Consider the following 23,603-nt stretch of genomic DNA (forward strand, 5'->3'; position numbering starts at 1 on the left):
AAATTTTAAAATGTTGTCAATTGAAAGGACTCTGACTGTACATTTCTGGGTCGGTAAGTAACGATGGCACATAGCGTCAATGTTTACTAGTTGGACCAGCGATGTACGGCAACATTGAGCGGCAATTCTCAGTGTGAAGAAAAAGGAGCAAGGGCACCTTTTATGCTCCTCCTATACCTAGCTATCAATAAATTAAATACCTGGTTGCTCAGAAGAGAACTATTGGAGTCTTCTTCGTCAGAGCTTAATGTCAGTATAACAGGTTCCGGATCTGGTTGTTTCCCTCTTGGCTTTCTAACTCTGGGTGGTTTTTTGTCTTGAACAGGCTAGATAAAAACAAATATTTCGAATTACTTTTCTGAATAAGAAATGTTATTCAACTTTATTGTTTATCCACACTTTTCGAAACATGAACAATGGGAAAAAGGTCTTACCGTTTTACTATTTAAATTCTTTACTGTAGTCTTTAATAAGTTTAATTTTATTCCATCGCCACAGCTGAAACAAAACTCTTGTTACTTAATTTCTCGAGCAAACAGTATTATGACTTTTACTTTACGTTCATAAAATAAAAAAATCTTTTCGTACATAAAAGTACTCACTTTTGTTTTTTCTAAAATTAATTTCTCGGGGTCCTTTTTCTTTTGTTCTACTTTCTTACTTGCTATTGGTACACTTTTAGGTTCTTCAGTAAATACTCGTTTACATCTGCAACACGAAAATAATAATAAGGAGAAAATTCAACGTGTAGCGTACTTTTGTATGGAAAGAAAAAAAAAACATTTGACAAATAAATTGTTTAAAATGATGCCCCTCTCTGCCTATTGATTGACATCGGCAGTGCGTTCATTCTCATAGTTTAGTGCATTGACACATTTTTTTGGAAGTGGGTTATAGGCAGAGCATTATCGCGATAAACATAATATACTTTTAGTTTCGCCCCAGATCGCGCTTGGTCGGACCATGTACTTGAACATTATGGACACCGGTCGGGCAATATTGGGTTGAGCTTTATTTGGCTGTACATTATTTGCCCTCTTCTTACACTACTATAGTTTGGTAAAGGTCGCTTGACTGTTAGGAGGGTATAAACTGGAGCTGTAGACTAGATAAAATGTTTAGCCGTTACGTTGCTAAGCCTGGAATAATACTATATGATATAAAAGCCTCATTCTAGCTCGGTGTTGGAAATATATAAAGTTTACTATTACTGTTACGTCCAGTATTATTGCAGTTTTTAGGGTTCCGTAGCCAAATGGCAAAAAACGGAACCCTTATAGATTCGTCATGTCCGTCTGTCTGTCCGATTATGTCACAGCCACTTTTTACCCTTTTTATCAGCTATCGTGACCTATTTTTTTATGGTAAATATGATTTTAAAGCAAAAAACGTGAACAAAATACCGGTATAGTATAGGAATTGACAGAAACACACCTAGCATTTTTGCCATATTTGGCCACATTAAGCACTGTGATCGTTCCGGCTTCTCCCAGCACCCGCTTTGCACGCTTCCAATACTGACTTTCTCTAATTCTAGTATTTTAACCCCAAAAACAGGGATGGTATAATTTGTTATAGTTTACCAATTACCAAAACGTATTAAAAATATATAACCTTTCGCAGCGACTGAAATCGAATCCCGTGTAGCCGCAAGTCTTGCAGAGCGCGAGCATGCCGTCCACGTAGCGCGGCGGCGGCGTGTGCGCGGGAGATTCGGGGCTGTGACTCGCTGCAAGCAAGGACCACTTTCCGAAACTGTTTCACGTATAAATATCCAGTTGTGCGATTGATAACAGCGATAGAGAGATGAGGTACTAAAGTAGCTGATAATAGCATAACTTTCTCATGCCAGTACCCTAGGGCCGGATTTCCCCACAAGGCCCAGGCAACCTTGAGATGGAAAAGCCCCCCCCCCCCCCCCCCCCCCATCTTCTAAGTGCCATACCAAGTCCCTAGGGACCTAGCCTATTTAGAGACCTAGTCTAAATCCGGGCCTGAGTAGTACTCTAAAGCTTTAAAATGTATTTGTGTAGGGTAAACTTGGGTGTAGGGCTTTATAAAGTACAGAGATTGACCTAAACCAAAATTCATTTCTGTACCTATAAATTCACGGAGTAGAGTTTTTTGTGTAAGATAAAATCTAGTTTTTTTTTTATGTAGAATATTATCTATTGCTATTAGAGACACAAAACAAAAAATGGCACCGGATTTATATATTTGATACTAAAGACAAATAAAATCGTGACAGAATGGTCAGAAACGAGATCAGAAAAGAAAAATTGAGCCACCTGCAAAATCAGGTTGAAAGGGTCAATTATGGGATTCATGGGATTGTTATAACGGCATCAAGTAAATCTACCAATACAATTTGCAAATGGCAGTATTCTAAATACTATCTTTTATTGTTTGTGAAGAATCTATGTTGACACGAGTATTGTAAAAAGCTTACCAGTTTCAGGGCATGAAGACTTTTCTGGGGTAGACATTTCGCTGCTTTGAGGTTGCAAGGACACATTAGGCGAGCTTCGACTGCTCATATCGCCAACTAGCATCTGTTACACACAAATTATATTTTAGAATGTGAACCGTGTTTATCAAAATAAAATTTTCTCACAAAAGAGGGAGTTTATAACAGGGGACACCAAATGACCGCCGACCTATATTATACTTTAACTTATTTAATAAACTCAAGTAGAAACGGACCATGATGGTCATTTTATTTAAAAAACCGGACTCCTGAAGAAACTAATCGGTGAGCCCTGATTTACTTAAAGTTCTCTTTCGAACATTAAACATTACATCAATAAAGAAATAAATAGGCACTTTTTAGAATTTTACTTTGTTGTGGTCGGATCCGACATCCGATATCGGATCGGACAATGTGAAAGCGCTATAGCTAAACTCGCATGCCAGTTCTTGCTTAAGCCTATGGCTACGAATATTTACTTACTAAGTTAACAAGTAACATATAATATTATGGCGTGACAGTCTTACCGGATGGTTTTCCAGTAAGTCTTCAATTCTGGAAGTTGAGCCAACTGACACAAAGTAATCTATCTCACTACTTGTGTTTTGCATACATTGTATATGAGTATCTTCGGAAAATGGAACATTCACCTAAAAAAAAAAAACAGATTAACCGTGTTTGGAATATTTTTTTATTTTTGTACAGCGGATTAAATACAGTAAAACCCGTTTTAGAAGATTCTGAAGAGTCACGTCAAAACGCGTATCGAGCGGGAAGCGTCTTAACAGTGATATATAAAAACAAGTTGCAGAACCCGTGTAAACTCGCGTATTACCACTTCCTACAAAACCGAAGTTTGACAGCGATTCAGGGACGAATCATGCTGTCCCTTTCTAATGTGTGGCACTATCCCTTTCGGCTATTTTGGGTTGTCAAGATTCCAGTCATTATCTTATCTACGGTCGTGCACGCATAGGGATGTCAAGTTGTGCCTGCCCTAATTATTGCTCAGAGCAATGCTAAGCCGAATGGAGCCGAGAATACCCAAAGGGACGAGTGTCGCCCCTCTGGTATTACGCGGGAAATCGTATTAAGTGGGTTCTACTATATTATTCTGTACTGTACTATTGTCATATATAAAAATAACAAAGTACCTGTTCTAAAACCTCTTGAAGCGTACAACTTTCTTTTGGCAGTGTAAATGTGATAAGTCTCTGTTCACCATTTTGTAGGAATATCAACATTTTTGCTGACTGAGGTTCCGATGACTGTTCTGACGGTCCACTTGGTGGCTCATTGTTGTCTGTGGGCCAAGTAAAATAATCTATTAAACAGTACTGTTGATGTAAGTGCAAATAACTTGGCCGAATGATACAAAACGGCGAGATATTATTGCAATACCAATACATTTCTGCTGATTACGGATGATTTATAATGTAAGATCAAAGATTCACTAATTGATTATCACTATTATCAGTGATCGGAATAGGCAGAGTATAAATACCTAAACTTGGTAGAACTAAGTCATGAAGTGGAGACTGCCTTGCGATTTGAAATAATATTTTTTTCCGGGACTAAAGTCCCGTACTAAGTAAATAGTATTGTTATAAATACACTGCATTCCTCGTTTTTATACATATAATCAATAGGCGTAAAAGAAAACAACCAATATTCTTAGAACTTTCTATATATACTGCTCAAAAGAAAATAGTATATAAAGTAGTATAATTTTTTAATAATGCAATGCAATTGACATTTAATTTCGATAATACTTGGTCTGAAAATGCGGAAGCTAATATGAGAGCTTTTAACGGAATAATATGGCATATATGGCCGTTAGCAGTTGCTCAAAGTACAAATAAATAAATAAACTCTAGGGTGGGAAATGCAATTTCCACCCGGCTATCAGCCTGTGAAAGGTGAACTTTTCGAAAGGAGAGATGAAATGTATTTTCTTTCTAGATAGGCACCAAAACAAGGTCGCCTTCAAATCACTTGGGTTTCATTAAATGGTCTAACCAGACTGGTGATGTTTATTGACCATTCCGTTTAGGGTTTAAACCGTATAAGATGTTTATTAAGTCTTACCATGCTGAGGCACTTGTTGTGATTGTGATTGCATTGGAGGTACGCGTTGCACGGGCCGCTGCTGCTCCTTGCTACGCACCAGCGTTTGGCGGCCATTATCCCTGGAGAATAATCATTAAGTCAAAATATCTCAGGAATGAGATCAGACAACTTTTAGCTCATTCCATACGTACTGACGTATACGTTTCGAGTTTCAGCTATAGCAAAGAGCCACCATTTTACCATTGAAGAATGTTGTAACCGCCAGAATGACAGAGTGTATGCAAAAAACAGTCAAGAGGCGATTGCGGCTGTTCCGAGAGTGCAACGAGGCCATCAACCCTCTCATGTGATGATTTGGCTGGGTGTATCATACTCAGGGCTAACACAGATTAATTTCTGTGAAAAAGGTGTGAAAACTGGGGCCAAAGTTTACCAGGTAACCGTTCTCGAACCAATAGTGAAGCCCTTAAGCCACACCCTATTCAAAACCAGCCGTGGGTCTTTCAACAGGACTCAGCTCCTGCACATAAGGCAAAAACAACTCAAGCAAAGGCTTACACGGTGAATACAGATTCGAAGGAACAAAATTGACTTTATTGCCCACGAAGACTGGCCGTCCTCCAGACCGGACCTTAACCCCCTGGATTATGCCATATGGCAGGTTATAGAGGAGAAAGCCTGTGCTAAACCCCACACAAATCTTGACTCCCTCAAGCGGGCCATAGTTAAGACAGTGACGGAATTAGACATGACAATCGTGCGTGCCGCTATTGATGACTGGCCTCGTCGTTTGAGGGCCTGTGTCAAGGCCAGAGGAGGCCATTTTGAATGATATTGTCATATGTAATTCCTGATTTTGTGTACTTCATTTTAATATATAGTTTATTCAACTTTCGTTCGTATATTTTATGTAGATAAACATTATTGCAGTAACACAATTTAGTAATCAACTAGGTAACACATAGTGGTTTCGCTTTTTTCAAAAAAAAATTTTTTTAATAAAAAGTAAAATCTGTAAAGCTAGTTTTTTATTGTATCAATAACATACTAAAAATCATGGAGACATAGGCAATATTTATAAGTGGATTTTTTTTTTCTTTTTGTATGGAGGATCACGTGGTATACTTCACTCTTAAGATGGCCTAGCTAATGTTGTCTGTGAGCTTTATTTTCCCCTATGACATTAGGTTCAGCCACTAGAAGTAGGAAGCATGCTGTATGTTAGTTACCTAGGTTGCTGCAGCTGGGGCTGCGCGCCCGGCACGCGCATGGAGGGCTGGTGGAGCCGCTTGTACTCCGCCAACGTCATCCTCTGCCCCGTGGACAGCGTCAGCAGCTGCCGCTCGTCCTCCATGTCTGTGTAGTTACCTAGGTTGCTGCAGCTGGGGCTGCGCGCCCGGCACGCGCATGGCGGGCTGGTGGAGCCGCTTGTACTCCGCCAACGTCATCCTCTGCCCCGTGGACAGCGTCAGCAGCTGCCGCTCGTCCTCCATGTCTGTGTAGTTACCTAGGTTGCTGCAGCTGGGGCTGCGCGCCCGGCACGCGCATGGCGGGCTGGTGGAGCCGCTTGTACTCCGCCAACGTCATCCTCTGCCCCGTGGACAGCGTCAGCAGCTGCCGCTCGTCCTCCATGTCTGTGTAGTTACCTAGGTTGCTGCAGCTGGGGCTGCGCGCCCGGCACGCGCATGGCGGGCTGGTGGAGCCGCTTGTACTCCGCCAACGTCATCCTCTGCCCCGTGGACAGCGTCAGCAGCTGCCGCTCGTCCTCCATGTCTGTGTAGTTACCTAGGTTGCTGCAGCTGGGGCTGCGCGCCCGGCACGCGCATGGCGGGCTGGTGGAGCCGCTTGTACTCCGCCAACGTCATCCTCTGCCCCGTGGACAGCGTCAGCAGCTGCCGCTCGTCCTCCATGTCTGTGTAGTTACCTAGGTTGCTGCAGCTGGGGCTGCGCGCCCGGCACGCGCATGGCGGGCTGGTGGAGCCGCTTGTACTCCGCCAACGTCATCCTCTGCCCCGTGGACAGCGTCAGCAGCTGCCGCTCGTCCTCCGTGTCTGTGTAGTTACCCAGGTTGCTGCAGCTGGGGCTGCGCGCCCGGCACGCGCATGGCGGGCTGGTGGAGCCGCTTGTACTCCGCCAACGTCATCCTCTGCCCCGTGGACAGCGTCAGCAGCTGCCGCTCGTCCTCCATGTCTGTGTAGTTACCTAGGTTGCTGCAGCTGGGGCTGCGCGCCCGGCACGCGCATGGCGGGCTGGTGGAGCCGCTTGTACTCCGCCAACGTCATCCTCTGCCCCGTGGACAGCGTCAGCAGCTGCCGCTCGTCCTCCATGTCTGTGTAGTTACCTAGGTTGCTGCAGCTGGGGCTGCGCGCCCGGCACGCGCATGGCGGGCTGGTGGAGCCGCTTGTACTCCGCCAACGTCATCCTCTGCCCCGTGGACAGCGTCAGCAGCTGCCGCTCGTCCTCCGTGTCTGTGTAGTTACCTAGGTTGCTGCAGCTGGGGCTGCGCGCCCGGCACGCGCATGGCGGGCTGGTGGAGCCGCTTGTACTCCGCCAACGTCATCCTCTGCCCCGTGGACAGCGTCAGCAGCTGCCGCTCGTCCTCCATGTCTGTGTAGTTACCTAGGTTGCTGCAGCTGGGGCTGCGCGCCCGGCACGCGCATGGCGGGCTGGTGGAGCCGCTTGTACTCCGCCAACGTCATCCTCTGCCCCGTGGACAGCGTCAGCAGCTGCCGCTCGTCCTCCATGTCTGTGTAGTTACCTAGGTTGCTGCAGCTGGGGCTGCGCGCCCGGCACGCGCATGGCGGGCTGGTGGAGCCGCTTGTACTCCGCCAACGTCATCCTCTGCCCCGTGGACAGCGTCAGCAGCTGCCGCTCGTCCTCCGTGTCTGTGTAGTTACCTAGGTTGCTGCAGCTGGGGCTGCGCGCCCGGCACGCGCATGGCGGGCTGGTGGAGCCGCTTGTACTCCGCCAACGTCATCCTCTGCCCCGTGGACAGCGTCAGCAGCTGCCGCTCGTCCTCCATGTCTGTGTAGTTACCTAGGTTGCTGCAGCTGGGGCTGCGCGCCCGGCACGCGCATGGCGGGCTGGTGGAGCCGCTTGTACTCCGCCAACGTCATCCTCTGCCCCGTGGACAGCGTCAGCAGCTGCCGCTCGTCCTCCATGTCTGTGTAGTTACCTAGGTTGCTGCAGCTGGGGCTGCGCGCCCGGCACGCGCATGGAGGGCTGGTGGAGCCGCTTGTACTCCGCCAACGTCATCCTCTGCCCCGTGGACAGCGTCAGCAGCTGCCGCTCGTCCTCCATGTCTGTGTAGTTACCTAGGTTGCTGCAGCTGGGGCTGCGCGCCCGGCACGCGCATGGCGGGCTGGTGGAGCCGCTTCTACTCCGCCAACGTCATCCTCTGCCCCGTGGACAGCGTCAGCAGCTGCCGCTCGTCCTCCATGTCTGTGTAGTTACCCAGGTTGCTGCAGCTGGGGCTGCGCGCCCGGCACGCGCATGGCGGGCTGGTGGAGCCGCTTGTACTCCGCCAACGTCATCCTCTGCCCCGTGGACAGCGTCAGCAGCTGCCGCTCGTCCTCCATGTCTGTGTAGTTACCTAGGTTGCTGCAGCTGGGGCTGCGCGCCCGGCACGCGCATGGCGGGCTGGTGGAGCCGCTTGTACTCCGCCAACGTCATCCTCTGCCCCGTGGACAGCGTCAGCAGCTGCCGCTCGTCCTCCGCGTCCGTGTCCATCAACACTTGGTGCTGGTGCGGCTGCTGTTCGTACGACATCTGCTGTTTAAGGTTTTTTAACTGTTCATAATTTATTTACAGGATTTCCGACTTCGTGATATGAAGTACTCCATAGCTTAATAAACCTACTTATATGATAATATTAAGAGAAAATAAGAGTGATTACAGTGGCTGTTAAGCCTTAGGGGGCTTTGTCCGCTGTCATTATTTTTAGAATGTATATGCTTTGTATTAAAAAAAATTAAACATAGTTTGTATACAATGTAATAATATAATCCTTAAAAATATCTAACAAAAACACATATTTAAAAAAATACACTATGGGCATATCTATTTAAAGTTGTCCCTCAACGTGCATTTGAGATTTTGACATTTTCATAAGATTTTGAGAGAAAAACTGTCTTATATTTTAATTTCATCAAAATTTCTTATATTTTATGTTTGTCCGTTTTGTTACGATCATGGAAGTTTTTATTGAAAATGTAACCAAACGTACCAAATGTCGCCAATAACATCTTTTTCTCGTTAAAGATGGAAAGAGCTCGGGACTCTCGAGTAGAAATAATATGAAAAAACTCAATTTCAAAACAAAAGAAGGGATACAATTTTAAGAAATACATAAATAAATATTCTAAGAGAAATGTTCTTATAACTATAGTCCATGTCATCCACGATGACGCGCAGATTTGCCAAATCTAACCTTTAATAACATAGCAATACGAGTCAAGGCACGCGTGGTCGTGAATGACACGATCTTCAATTAATCATTGCCTAAGCCTATTTACCTGCTGATAGCCTAACTGGGGACTGTAGTTCATTTGCTGATGCGTTGAAGCCTGCGGTCGTATCTGCGGCGACGGTGAATGGTACTGCTGGGGTATAGTAGGTTCGGTGACTGTGTGTTTTGTTAGTATAGCGGCTGTTATACTCTCTTCGAGATCATCCATGTCATTAGCGTTGTTCGGTTGAACAACGACTTTCTTCGATTGCTGTTGTTGTGGGTGCGGGGAGGAGCGTTGAGGTATCACAGTGAGGGTGTTCGGCATGGGACCATTCTGGTTAGGTTGTTGGACTACGTTATGCTGTATCATAGACTGGTTTCCTTGCGTCACGATCGTTCCTTGTTGGGTTATGATCCGCGTCGCTTGATTTTGATTTTGCTGGTTAAGTAGGAGTTGTTGCTGGAAGAGAAAAAAATAATGAAAGGGAGCCTCTTGTGAAGGGGCCGTGACTTATTGTAAATATATTGAATACTTGAGTCATTTGTCAGTGGAGAATAGGCAGAGATAATCATACTGTCTTTTTCTTATGCTAGAATTAGAACCCCAAATATATATAATATTATTTTTTCAACATATAATACTTATTTGCCAGACTATATTATTATCTAGACCCTAGTTAACGAGACTATCGTCACAGCCGTGAAAATTGCACAATACAGAAAGCAATTGCTAACTTCTGCGGTTAGTAACAAGGGGAATTGAGATAGTTTGAATAATTACTTGTTGGGTAGCTAGCTTCAGTTGATTAAACTGTTGTTGTTGTTGTTGTTGTTGCTGGTGAACTTGTTGCTGGTTCATGGCCTGCTGTTGGTTTACGAGCTGGTTCACGTGTGGGGAGAGCTGGTGTTGCTGGTGCTGCTGCTGTTGCTGCTGCTGCTAAAATAGGAAGGAAATAAGTGATTTTAACACATTTACTGCTAATGTTTTCGTAGCGCTACGCTCGTAGCCGATCCCAGAGTTTTCCCACTATGTAGAGGAAAGCTACTAGGAACAGAGAACCTGCCAAGCGGGTTCCCAGCACTGAATATGTTAAAGGAGAGAGTAGATGTGGATTCCGATTTCTAATTATAATATATATAATGTTCAGACACCTAATTAGCAATGTACTTGCTGTTAAATCACGCTTTTAGCATTACTCAGTATTCCAGAATTGCTTGGGCCCGGAAAAAATGTCCAGTCTCAAGCAATCCTGTACCCCTAGTGTAAATTTATTCGATGGCATTACGTGACGTACGCGTTTGCGTTAAGTCTCATTTTGTATGGGATTTTGAGTTTCCAAAACGTTCCGCTTGGCGCGCTGTTTCTAAATCCCATATAAAATGAGACTTAACGCAAACGCGTACGTCACGTCACGAAAATGAATAAATTTATACTAGGGGCTCTGAAATACTGTGCGCTAAATTGTAGCCGGGATATAGAAAACATGCTTTGTATGTGTCGCGATTAGCCCCGGATTGGTTAATATTACCGGTGTTTTCTTCACACCTTTCGCCAACATCAACATGAGAATATTTTGGAAATTTTTGGGAAGCGTTTTCGCGGTCTTGGCGGACGGTGCTGTTGCGCGTTCAGGTTGAGCCCCGCCCGGCGTCACGTTACCTACACCCAGCTAGACTAAACATGTGTATATCTGTTAGATAGGTATGCGCTGTTGCGGCGGGCGGTGTTATTGCGAGTGAGGGTTGAGCAGGCGCGGCTAAGCGCGCACCGCCCGCGCTCGCCCAGCGTCACATTACCGAACAATGTACATATCTGGTTGATGGGTGGATGGCTGATCGTGGTGGGCGGTGTTGTATCGCACGACGGTTGAGAAGGCAAGCTCGGCGTCCGCGCCACACTGGTGTCACCTAGCTTCACGTTTCCCACACCTTGCAGGCTGATCAGTGTACGTACCTGGCTGATGGGCGTGCGCGGGCGCGGCGGGCGGTGTTGCTGCGCGTGCGGGTTGAGCAGGCGCGGCTCGGCGCGCGGCCCGCCCGTTGCGCCCGGCGCCCGCGCCGCGGCGCGCGGCGTGCTCACGCGCAGCGCGCTGGTGCCGCCCAGCGTCACGCTGCCTACACCCTGCAATGAAATCACAGTTATTTTTCTGATACAGTTCGAGTCTGAGGAAGCAGTGTGTCATCCCTTTGGCCATCGCGCGCTAAATACTCGACCGCAGCGCACACTGACCACACGCTTCCTCGGGCCCCGTATCCACAATTTTCGTATTCGATAATCTTGCCTGTCGCGAACAATATAAACTCCTTTTTGTCAATTTCCACGCAACAACCACGTGAAATTCAACTACGAAATGTGTAAGCGTTATTTCGAAGAGGCCCTGTATATTAGAGATGCAACGAGTATTCGGCAATTATTCGGTATCCGGCCTATACAGCCACAATTTCCCTATACGGCCACAATTTCACTATTCGGCCGAATACCGAGTAGTGGCATAGTATTCGGCCGAATACCGAATAGTACGTTAACACGAAGATAACGGTAAACGAGGGTTAAAAATAGTAACAAACTACAAGTAATCAATTATTATGATCAGTATAATCTTTCAGACTCCCTTTATATTCATAGAGAGTACAAAAACATGAGAAAAATAAAACAATTTACACACACGAGTAAAACTAACGCACCGCAATGTCTGCAATTCAATACTCGCTGTGCAGCATAATAAGCGCAATTTCTATCGAAGACTGCCTACAGCGAGAAACAAGTTGCAACTTGCACAGAGCACGCACGCGCGCGTTCGAATTAACTCCGTTTTAGGTAAAACTTCTAGCCGAATATTAGGCTATTTGGGCGATGACCCCGCCGGATATTCGGTATTCGGCCAAGCCACTACTCGTTGCAAAACATAAAAATCAAACTACTAATTATAAGGAACTAGGGCCTTCGTCTAGTCACGGTTCTGATTTTTCACGCAGTACAAGATCTACTTCCCAAACCGATGAAGCATCTTATTTCTTTGTCATATGTATATTGTGTAGGTACTCTAATATGTATTAAATGTGCTAATATGTATGAAAACTGACCTGCTGATGCTGCGGGCTAGGCACCTGCGGGCCGGGCATGGGCGGCCGCGCCGGCGCCCGCAGCAGCGTCACCGCCCCCGCAGTACCCACCTGCTGGTGCTGGGGGTTCAGCAGCCGCGCCTGCAGCTGCGGGTTGGGCATGGGCGGCCGCACGGTGGGCCGCCGCGGCCGCACCGTGCGCACTGGCGTCCGTACGAGCGTCACCGAGCCCGGGTTGCTCAGCGCTTGGTTAAGGAGCTTTGGGGGCGCTTGGCGTGTTGGTGTCCCCTGTGTCAAATTTCAGAGAACATTAGAAGTTACTGATGCTTTCAAAAATGTCAAATCTAAGCATAAAATTTAACAAAATTGAAATTAAGACATTAACAACGAAACATTTTTAAGCTAACAATAGAAACTAGACTAAAACTAGAAATTAACTACTATAGAATTCAACTGATGCTTTTGGCATTCTGTAACATATTCTAATTGATCAAAAACACACTTAAAATCAAAAGTTGGCTCTTTCTGTACCTGGAGGTTAAAGAGACTGTAGCTGGTTTTGGTTAATAAAAATTAATTATTTATTTAATTAATCTTAGTAACAGCGTTTGCAGCGTAGCAGGTTTGTAAATTTTGTAATGCTTTTGGTTTCTTTTAACATTTCTAATGGGCGTTTCAACACTTTCCTATAGTCACAGACAAATAAAAGACGCAAATTAAGATGATCTAACCTCTCCAAACACAATCAACATAACTGTCATAACTAAAAGTAGTCTCTTCTTCCTCGCGTTGTCCCGGCATTTTGCCACGGCTCATGGGAGCCTGGGGTCCGCTTGACAACTAATCCCAAGATTTGGCGTAGACAGTAGTTTTTACGAAAGCGACTGCCATCCGACCTTCCAACCCAGAGGGTAAACTAGGCCTTGTTAGGATTAGTCCGGTTTCCTCACGATGTTTTTCCTTCACCGAAAAGCGACTGGTAAATATCAGATGATATTTCGTACATAAGTTCCGAAAAACTCATTGGTACGAGCCGGGGTTTGAACCCGCGACCTCCGGATTGCAAGTCGCACGCTCTTACCGCTAGGCCACCAGCGCTAACTAAAAGTAGTGTGAGGGCAAAATGTTTATACAAAATACTATCAAACTTACAGTTTCATTAATATACGCCGCGTGCATTACAACATTCTGATGCTGTGTCTGCTGCTGCAGAATATGCTGCTGGTGTTGTTGCTGTTACTGATGCTGCTGCAATTGCTGCATGTGGATGTTGGACATTTTATTAGAAAAAAACTTTTCATGATATCCAACTTACAGCTTGGTTAATATACGCCGCATGCATCACAACTTGCTGGTGCTGTATCTGTTGCTGCGGAATATGCTGCTGGTGCTGTTGCTGCTGCTGTTGTAAATGCTGCTGCAATTGCTGTTGCTGCAACTGCTGCATGTGAATGTTGTGTTGGTGCTGCTGCAGTTGCTGCATAAGTTGTGATTGCTGCGTGGCTGCCCGCGGCATTTGTTGTTGTTGCGGCTGTTACAACACATTGCGAATGATTATATCGCTACATGGTGAGGAAAACTAAAATTAACAATATTTTATGTATCCAATTTCAATGCTTTTTAGGAAATAAAAACGAATAGGCTGTTTAGGCTAATGTAAGTTTTGTGTGCCACTGACACCACAGCACCACACCTAATAAAAATATTGCGGTCATTTAATTTGCCTCCAATACAATACGCTGCTGTGGCTATTAGGCGACTGAGCGAAATTTAAAGCACCCATTATTAGGTAGGTCCACACAGAGCGAGCATACGCGTGAGGCAACTTCCTCGCGCACAAAACGGCCAGTGTAGACGCGCCTCGGCAGAGGCGGCGCGCGCGTTTTCTTCGACAGAGCGTGCCGCCTCGGCCGTGGACCCGCTTATTCAAGATTCAATTTTTTTTTTTCAACTATGAATAGCCCCCTTGCTAGCTTGCTAGCAAGAGCTACTTTCGAATAACCTAAAGCCGAGAGACGGCCAATGATGCGCGGGATGGGCCAAGATTGGGCCCTCGTCCAACTGCCATCCGTAAATTCCTTGCGATCTTGAATAGATTGTCGGTTAAGCTTTTTAGTAAGTAGCGTAGAAAATCAACAGAAAAAAAAATAGAAATAGCTAGTGAATGTTCAATAATTACCGGCTGCGGGGCATGTTGCGGCGGCGGAGGAGGCGGGGGCTGCGGCGGCGGCTGCTGCGCTGGGTGTATCACCGTCGGCTGAGACAGCACGTGGGCGGGGCTCACCAGCTGAAAATGGCACGCCTTTTACTCATACATTCCTGGTACCCGGCAAGCTTAATGCTTGTCGTATCGTCTTCAAATAGGCTGTTTTTATAGCCCAGATAATAAAATAGTAGTTCAATTGGATAAAAAAAAACAAGGTTTTTATACTTATAGGTAAAAACTAAAATTTAAGTAGTCGCGAAAATAAAATGTTAATAGGCGGGTCCACACAGAGCGAGCATAGACGCGAGGCAATCTCCTCGCGCACAAAACGGCCAGTGTAGACGTGCCTCGGCCGAGACGGCGCGCGCGTGTTCGAGCGGTACCCTTTTATGCGCGAGGATATTGCCCTCGCGCGTATACTCGCTCTGTGTGGACCCGCCTAATCACCACAAAAAAGATTATATGTGAATTATGGACCATTTAATATGTATCATACTGTAAACTGTAACATGCTTGAACTTCAGGTAAAAATGCCGGTGGGACATCAACTTTCACTTTCATATCTAGGATATAAAAGAGGGCTTAGGAAATCTGTCCCCGGTAGATTGTCGACAACGTAGAGCACAATTTGTTTTTATCTAGTATTTATCTAAATTGTATGGACACATTCGTTCATGTAATAAATAACAACAAGTAATATACATATTCCAAAGTTATACAGATACCCTGTATTTAAGAAGACCATTGATCGCTATTTTTTGGGTTGCCATGGATATACACACATGACCCATCCCACCAGTACAATTAAACAAGATATTTCTCCCATTCCCCGGCATTTTCCCAACACTAAGTCGACTGCGACATATTTACCTTCATGTTCAAGCAGAAAAAAAATGGTAAATCAATATCAAAATTTTTACGCATTTATAAATATAGTTACTAATCAGAAGCAAGAGAATAGATGCCGAGCTGCTATTAATGTTTTTTTTACACCTATCCTTCTTAAATTTAGTCCGTATTATCCATACATAATGGTGAAATAGCACACAATATAATCGATAGTAAAACAATTCAAAACTAACATACTTCATGGTTTATTATTGCGTAATGTCGCTCAGTCACTTTAAAATTATTCGATCCCAAAATCATCTAGTTCGTGTCATCTACGATGAAGCACAGATTTGTCTAATCTAATCTTTGATAACATGACAATAAGAGTCAAGACACGCGTCTTCGTGAATGACACGATCTATAAAAGTTAGCCCATAAAGCAGCAAAGGGAGACAGTCAGTAGCGAATCGCACCACACCTATGACGTAGTTATGAGACATTGATGTTTAAGATCACAGAAAGGGCATATATACAAGCGAAGTAAATTAGGTACTACCATGATCCAGTCTGCCTTGTTAAATGTGGAGAGCATTAAAGCGTATTAAGAGGTGAAATCTTTAGTAGACTAATAATTAGAGCAATCTGTCATTACTTTTAGCTTAGCATCTAGCAGCAGAAGTGGCTAAACAGTGTTGTCCGAAACGTTCATGCAATTAACCATTATTGGCCAATAACCGTTGCCTAAGAGCGCTGGTGGCCTAGCGGTAAGAGCGTGCGACTTGCAATCCGGAGGTCGCGGGTTCAAACCCCGGCTCGCACCAATGAGTTTTTCGGAACTTATGTACGAAATATCATTAGATATTTACCAGTCGTTTTTCGGTGAAGGAAAACATCGTGAGTAAATCGGACTAATCCCAGAAAGGCCTAGTTTATCCTCTCGGTTGGAAGGTCAGATGGCAGTCGCTTTCGTAAAAACTAGTGCCTACGCCAAATCTTGGGATTAGTTGTTAAGCGGACCCCAGGTTCCCATGAGCCGTGGCAAAATGCCGGGACAACGCGAGGAAACAGAAAAAGAAAGAAACGTTATAAATTGAGCCGTAAACTGTAACCGTCAGTTACGGTTTACGGTTAAATATATAATGGTTAATGGTCAATTGCAATTAAAGTTCGGCCAACACTTTGGCTAAACAGGCCAGATATCCAAAATGATCGAAACACCCTCTTATCCTGGTCACGACAAGATTGTGTTATGAACACGTTTAGATACTTCTGCTGCTTAGTACTTATTCATACTGTTAATAAACTTTGTTATTTTATAAAGTTCTGGCAGTCAACCAGAGTAGGTGCAAAAATACCCATTTGTTGTGAAAAAATGTTACAAAAGCCAGCAAATCTTTACAAATCTAAATAGGCGGGGCCACATAGAGCCAGCAGACGCACGAGGCAATTTCCTCGCGCACAAAACGGCCAGTGTAGACGTGCCGTTTTGTACGCGAGGAAATTGCCTCGCGCGAATGCTCGCTCTGTGTAGACCCGCCTATTAAAATGAATATTAGATCAGACCGCCATATGCAAGTTGAACCACTGAAAACCTAAAATTTTGAGTGAAAAACAAAATATATAGTACATACATTGTATTCCAAAAATGGTTGGCAGAACTAATTCCAATTATGTTCATTCATATTATGAAACCAGTTTTATTCTGAGTAAGTATACCAATATCAAGCAATATCAATGCTAAATCATAAATAACATGGGAGTGAAAACAGTCGTACATCATTCTCGCCAAGCTTCTACAAGTTCAGAACATTTTCTAATTTTATTTAACAATGTATAATGTTCTTGTAAATAAAATATGTTATTTCAAGTTTTAACAACTATTAATTTTTATATTTTGTTTATTAATTTTTAGTTTAAATCATTGGCGTTAAAAAATATAATTATATTGTGTATATTATGTACAACTCGCGTGAATCTCTACAGTACCTACCCAATATTGGGGAATTTTCTATGGATATATTTGTACACAAGACATCATAAAGAAGCAAATCATTACCAGACTTGTATTTTTTATATCACTATAAAAAAATTATAATCAACAACCAAATGTTTCCTTCTTATATTTTAGAATGTTTTTACTATTTCTTTTTTTAAGTTGTAATCTATGAATAATAAAAAATACGGTATCAGCGTTATTCGTCCCATTAGTTTTTCGTTCAATACTTTAATTGGTCTCATTCTGTATTCATCACTGATTCTTTTTTCGTCTTGTTCGCTATATGTCCCTGTTTTCCTAAGTCCAATTCTGTAACTTGTCTCATTCGTTTATCGTCACGGTATTTCTAGGACTCATTCTTCATTAGTCCCTATCGATTTTGGTCTCATTCACTTATACGCCTCAACTTTTTCCATACGTTCGATGCTGGTCACATTCCTAATTAGTCTCATTCATTTTTAGTTCAATTCTATGTTCGTTACATTCGTTTGGAAGGAAGTGACGTTTTTGAAAAATGGCAATTGTTTATTAGAGTCGTTTAATAAATAAATTAGTCAGTATCAATTTTTTTTTTTTTTTTGCGTCTCTTAGATTCCCAACTCAAGTAAACTGAAGCAGAAGCAAATGTATGAAGGCAGTTATTCTAATTTCGACAAAATAATGTTTGTCTTAAGAAAAGTTAGCTATCTCAAGGTTCTCAAGTATTAAAGGTTCAGGGTCCCCATTTTTTTATCCTGTATACCTTATATGTTTCCGGAGTTGCAACAAGAAACATCGCTTCATAAGTAGGCAAATTTAAAAATAATCATAAGCCGTAAACTCGTAAATTTCAATTTGTTTATTTATCATTATTATTATTTATTTCCAAAATAGTTGTACAGCATAACAGTACCTATATACTAAGTCACTGCAAAACTACAAACAAATTGAAACTAAAATAGGTGAACTAATAATATTATGTACAATTACTAATTAGGCATCGACAGTTTCTAGGCAGGTTACCACACTAAGACATAACAAGCACATTCAAACTGTTGAAGGACGTGCATCCATCCTCTCACAGAACCTCAAAAATAAATCACACTCGGGCGCTGATGCTAAGACCGCATTCAGGAGGGGTAAAGGGCGAACAAGTGGGGATTTACTGTGAGACACGGTTCGCGAAATCGAGCCTACAAGTAGACCACGGTCACGAGGCCGGAAATTGACTCTGGTTGGCGTAGGGACAAAAAGACGCAGTAATTGCGCCACCAGTTCGGCACAGTCAGATTCACCTCGCAAGACGCAACAGGCAGTCGTAAGGAGCTTAAAATTTCGTCTTACCTCCAAAGAGTTCAAGCCTAAAGAACCTAGCAAGTATTTTGTTGGGTATAAAAACGGGAAATACCCGAATATTTTTTATATAAGAACCAGAGAAATACTTTTTGCTCCAAAAGCAAGACGTAGCATACCTCATAAGGATTCCAAACAATGGCAGCTGACTCAAGCTTGCTTCTGACTGAGATGTGTATAGAAGCTTTATAGTACCAGAGTCCTGAAAATCTCTCGTGTTCCTAATGATAAACCCTAACCTCTTATAGCAATCACGAGCTAGCGATATCATGTGTTCATGGAAGTTGAGGTGGGTATCAAGAATGATTCCAAGATCCTGAATAGTGTTGACCCGGGATAAAGGTTCCGATCCTAGATGATACTCATAGTAGAGTGGATGACGGGCCCTACTGAAAGTCATGACGGCACACTTAGTGACATTAAAGGACAACTTATTTTGAAGACTCCATTGATGCACTTTATCCACATCCTCCTGGAGAGATAAACAGTCGGATACCTCTTGCACACCGTAAATAACTTTGAAGTCGTCGGCATAGAGCAAGCATCTGGCAGATTTCAGAACTGATGCAAGATCATTGATTATTAAACTATGAATAGTCCATCCGATGAAAAAAGTTATGAATAGCGACGAAGGCGTACATCGTACGGGACGAGTACCGAATATGCCAAAAAATAACGAGACGAGTTGCAAATAATGACAAAAAAGACCAATAACGAAAGTGACTAAAAAGTGCGAATGATACTAAACACGAGAGAGACAAAGGCGGAGTCCTAGGAAGACCGTGACGAAAAACTATTAAGACTTATTAAGAATAAGACAGTTACAGAATTGGATTTAGGAAGACAGGGACATATAGCGAACAAAACGAAAAAAGAATCAGTGGTGAATACAGAATGAGCCGAAATTAAGAATTGAACGAAAAATGAACGGGACGAATAACGCTGATACCAAAAATACAAGCTTATAGCAAATTACAAATGTAAAACTGGTGGTTTTCAATAAAAATGTACGAAATGTGTGTAAAAAAAGTAGTTTTGTTGGAGACCAAACAAATCCCATTCATTACATTAACCCGAAGTGGGTTAAAAATACATTGTGAGTTTTAAAATCATTTTTATGAAATCCACCATTAATTACCTGCAGCTTGATCTAGCATTAACAAAACAGGTAATTAAACATTTATACATTCACGTTATTACACCACTATTTAATTAAAATCAACTTAAAGATAACAAAAAAAAATAAGTTAACCAGAACTAATCAAAGTAAAACTAAGAAATTACCGCAAAAATATCTATACAATTTCCCAGGTATAAGTTACATATGTCTATGTCACTGTCAAATACATTGGATGTTTATAAAATGTTAGTGTTAGAATCTGTGCTTTGTTACAATTCTAAAGTTCATTAGAAACAATTTTGATGGAATTCAATTCCATATTATGATATATATCAGTTACAAACATAAATTTTACATAACTTTTAGCCAAACCAAGCCGAACTTTCTTAAAGCCGAACCCACAATGAGTTGTAGCTGTATTGAATGTGAGACAACTTAACAATTTTGCGGCCAAGAACTTCCCAGACATATTTATAGGAAGGATATTAGCAAGGATCTTCAAACTTATTGACCTGAGGGTAAGGGTCAGCCCTTAAATGCTCCCGCTTTGTTATGTGCCGGATTGTATGTCCTTTGCCTCACCAGAATCCCTTCAGCGGGTCAAAGTGCAAGATTTGAATCTCGTAATTTGGAAACCCTTTGGGTGTAGGAATTGAAGATTAGGACTAGTGCTGGTTACTATTTTATTGGAGTTAGAAACAAAAACACAATGCTATGGTAAGGTAACATGTAGGTAAATTAATGCAGGAAAGACAAGGTAGGTAAAATAATGTGACCAGTACAGTATTCATTGTACCTTAGGTTACCAAGTGTTTGTTATTCCAAGCTCTTGCAACTAATTCAACAACAGAATTATTAAAAGCATACTTGCTAACTGAAATTAATTAATTCACATAATGGCATGTTAAGTGTGAACCACAAAAAAATAGATCACAGTTTCATGCTAAGCAGGGTCTATCTAGAATTACATTGAGTCTACCAAGAGTACAAGTATAATAGTATATGTGTACTATGAAATGCACAATTATCTAGACAACATACATGTTGAGGGTGTTGTGGAGAGGACTGTTGCATCATAGATGCATCAATGATTTGCTGAGCCTGTTGCAAGACAACCTGAGCATCCACTGGTAAATCAGATGTGTAGTAAACCTACAAATAAATTGTATATAAACACAACATTGCATTATATAACATTTATCTTATACAAACTTATTTATAAAGATCTCTGTGTCTCAGGATATGTATGCCTAATAAAGACTACTCATTGGACATAAGTTAATTATGTCATAAATTGAATAGAGATAGTATTATTATATTGGTTATAAATTTAAAGATTACAATTTTGAAAAATAATGTTAGCATGCTAGAGTTAGTAAATAAACATTAGAAGTAATTTGAGAATTAAAGTCATCCAATCAACACACTAAAATTGATTGAAACCAGAGTAATAAGTAGGTACTAGTCTTTAAATATAAATATTTTAATCTATGTCCAAGTTCTTCCCAGAAAAGATTACATTCACAGCTTTCAGATATACATATATGATCTCCCTTCCAAAACTACTTCTAAAAAACATAATTTGTTTACATGTGTTGGTTTGCTTAATGCAACATAAAATTTATTTAAGGCAAATGGCCTTTAATGGGAGACCAACACCTAAAAGAGCTAAGTACGAACATAATGGTTTAGACTATTTTATCCCAAGAAATGGTGAATACTGGCAGCAAGGCAGGGTTGGCAATACTTGCTGATTTTTCCAATAAAGTAATAAAGTATCAATTGTAAAATTCAATAGACCTTTAAAAGCCATTGCGAGATGAAGAGTTATTAAAAATGAAGGTATGAATACTATATAGTGTCATTTGATAGCAGACAGCTGTGTCTCTTTATATAGCTTTATTTGACGTTTCATAAGTGCATAGTAATATGCCTACTTGAAAAATAAAATATCTTTATCTATGAACTTTCATTAACAGGCCATAGTCTATGTGAATTATAGCTGTATCTTGCTTTCTTGAATATGCTAATATGTATTTTATTTTTTGTTAATAATATATTGAAGTATCTTGACCTGAAATTTGGGTATACATGCTTGACCCTGTTACTAGATTTTTTGTTAAGAAATGCAATTTGGCCATATGATTTGGTACAAGAATGTCAATAAAGCATGATCAATCCATTTCTGTCAGAAAACTACTACACACACTCATCATGTGAGAAATGCTGAAATACTGGCACATTACTATCTAAACTTACTTGTCTGTGCAATGCTTGCTGGTGCTGTTGTTGTTGCTGCTGTTGTTGTTGTTGGAAGTCCGTAGGCGGGGGTGGCGGTGGAGGCTCATGGCGGATGATGTACTGCTGCTGATACTGCAGGCCACCATCACCAACTACTAGTTGTGGTTGGACTCCTTCGCTTACTATGATATCATTAGGCTGATCTGCTGGCTGGACCACCACCTTTACAGGTAAATAGTTTTAATAGTGAAAATGTAATGTGATGCGAAAAGAACTATTCAGACACTATCAATAATTGTGTTGTCTACATTGAAATAAAATATTAGATTTTACCAAACATAATAGATTTTCTGGTGACTATTAAAACTCACTAATTAATCTAATTTACAATACCTAAGCTTGTAGAATTATTTTAACATGGAGGCAGGAAATTTCTTAAGATCTGCTAGTAACATTTGTCAACGTTCAGAATAGGAATATAATGGTTAAAAAACAAGATAAGTGATTAGATGGAGGAATTAAACTATGATAAAATAAATAAGGTGTAGAGAAGTATAAGGGCTGTTAACAATTGTATAACTGTGGATTGATAAGTGCAATAAATAAATGCTAATTGCTATATATTTTTCATATAAGAGTGGCAATTCCTAGATATTAAGCAGTTAAATGGCATTATCTAGGAATGATAGTGTTGTAGCAATGTCACAGTAGCCTACCTGTTGTTGAGAATACTGCTGATCATCTTGATTGACCAAACAAATGTTAGGACAATATCTTTGTAGATCTTCAAGAGTAAGTGTCGTGCGTCCGGCTTGTCCAACTATCTGATAATATTGAGCCATTGCAATTAGCCTTAGCCTGAAAAAAATAATAATTTCTCAAACACACAACACATTGATGCAAGTTAAAACATTGAAAATAATATCTTTTTTTACTCAAAACGAACATGTAATCAAACGTAACTTTCATTATACAATTTGTTTACATCAATCACAACTTTAGTAAATTAATTACGTGAACCACTTCAGTCACTGACCTAATGATAATGTAAAGAAACAAATGTTAAATTGTGCCAAACATTGAACAAACCCATATAATGATGACAGATATTCATACACCCTTCCCTACGGAGCAGTACGTACACAACCCAGAACCAATGACTTCGTAAACCGTAAGAAGACTCAACTATGGCGACGACACATCGACCGTTTTACGATCAAAAGATTCACCGCACTTTTTGTGTTATGATGTTATAATTTATAACAATAGCGTCAACAAGAGCATTTTTGATTATAATATCAAGAGATATAACGAAATGGCTTCGATTCCTTTGATACAACCTAAATTATGTCCTGAAAGACCATTGCATGAAAACCAAAGATGTAAACGTATATCTCACCAATATTAACGTTGGACATTTTAAATGCCGTATTTATCCATTAAAATAGCAACTATTTAACACGAAATTGTATTTTTTTAACTCAAACGCCAAATCCAAAAGCAATTTACATTATGGCGTGTGTGTCACTTTTTTTTTATAAGTGTATGTTTTTTAATACGGTGTTGCTGGGAAAAGGTTGCGTTAGTTTCAGAGTTGCCAGCAAGAGCATTAATTGGATGTCAACTCCCAATCATATCTCATAGTATTCTTGCAGTTTTGGTGAAAGTAATGATATTTTTACATATTTTATTAGATTAATATGTATATTTCAGTCTTCAGTACTGTGAATTAGGACTTTCATTCATAATTATAGTACAAATACCTTCACAACACGTCTTAAAAGAACGGCAAAGTTTTTATCAATAAAGTGCTTTAACAGCCCTTTC

The 23,603-nt window shown here is 41.6% G+C and overlaps 1 protein-coding gene across 1 annotated transcript in view; it reads right to left on the reverse strand.

Moving 5' to 3' along the window:
* Positions 1 to 23,333, reverse strand: part of LOC133520060 (uncharacterized) — a 49,270-nt gene extending 25,937 nt beyond the window's left edge. Inside the window, exons 1-19 of the mRNA XM_061854348.1 lie at positions 23,176 to 23,333; positions 22,493 to 22,634; positions 21,795 to 21,998; positions 20,577 to 20,687; positions 14,230 to 14,337; positions 13,366 to 13,581; positions 12,072 to 12,338; positions 10,942 to 11,109; positions 9,769 to 9,924; positions 9,052 to 9,447; positions 8,130 to 8,308; positions 4,556 to 4,656; positions 3,622 to 3,770; positions 2,995 to 3,117; positions 2,450 to 2,552; positions 1,615 to 1,729; positions 589 to 708; positions 435 to 498; positions 201 to 326 (exon numbers count right to left, since the gene is read on the reverse strand). Of these exons, the coding sequence (XP_061710332.1) occupies positions 201 to 326; positions 435 to 498; positions 589 to 708; positions 1,615 to 1,729; positions 2,450 to 2,552; positions 2,995 to 3,117; positions 3,622 to 3,770; positions 4,556 to 4,656; positions 8,130 to 8,308; positions 9,052 to 9,447; positions 9,769 to 9,924; positions 10,942 to 11,109; positions 12,072 to 12,338; positions 13,366 to 13,581; positions 14,230 to 14,337; positions 20,577 to 20,687; positions 21,795 to 21,998; positions 22,493 to 22,618 (2,832 nt within the window). The 5' untranslated portion in view covers positions 22,619 to 22,634; positions 23,176 to 23,333. The remainder of the gene's footprint in view (positions 1 to 200; positions 327 to 434; positions 499 to 588; positions 709 to 1,614; positions 1,730 to 2,449; positions 2,553 to 2,994; positions 3,118 to 3,621; positions 3,771 to 4,555; positions 4,657 to 8,129; positions 8,309 to 9,051; positions 9,448 to 9,768; positions 9,925 to 10,941; positions 11,110 to 12,071; positions 12,339 to 13,365; positions 13,582 to 14,229; positions 14,338 to 20,576; positions 20,688 to 21,794; positions 21,999 to 22,492; positions 22,635 to 23,175) is intronic.
* Positions 23,334 to 23,603: the final 270 nt, after the last annotated feature.

The sequence above is a fragment of the Cydia pomonella genome, chromosome 7 (assembly GCF_033807575.1).
Source record: "Cydia pomonella isolate Wapato2018A chromosome 7, ilCydPomo1, whole genome shotgun sequence".
Taxonomy (NCBI): Eukaryota; Metazoa; Arthropoda; class Insecta; order Lepidoptera; family Tortricidae; genus Cydia; species Cydia pomonella.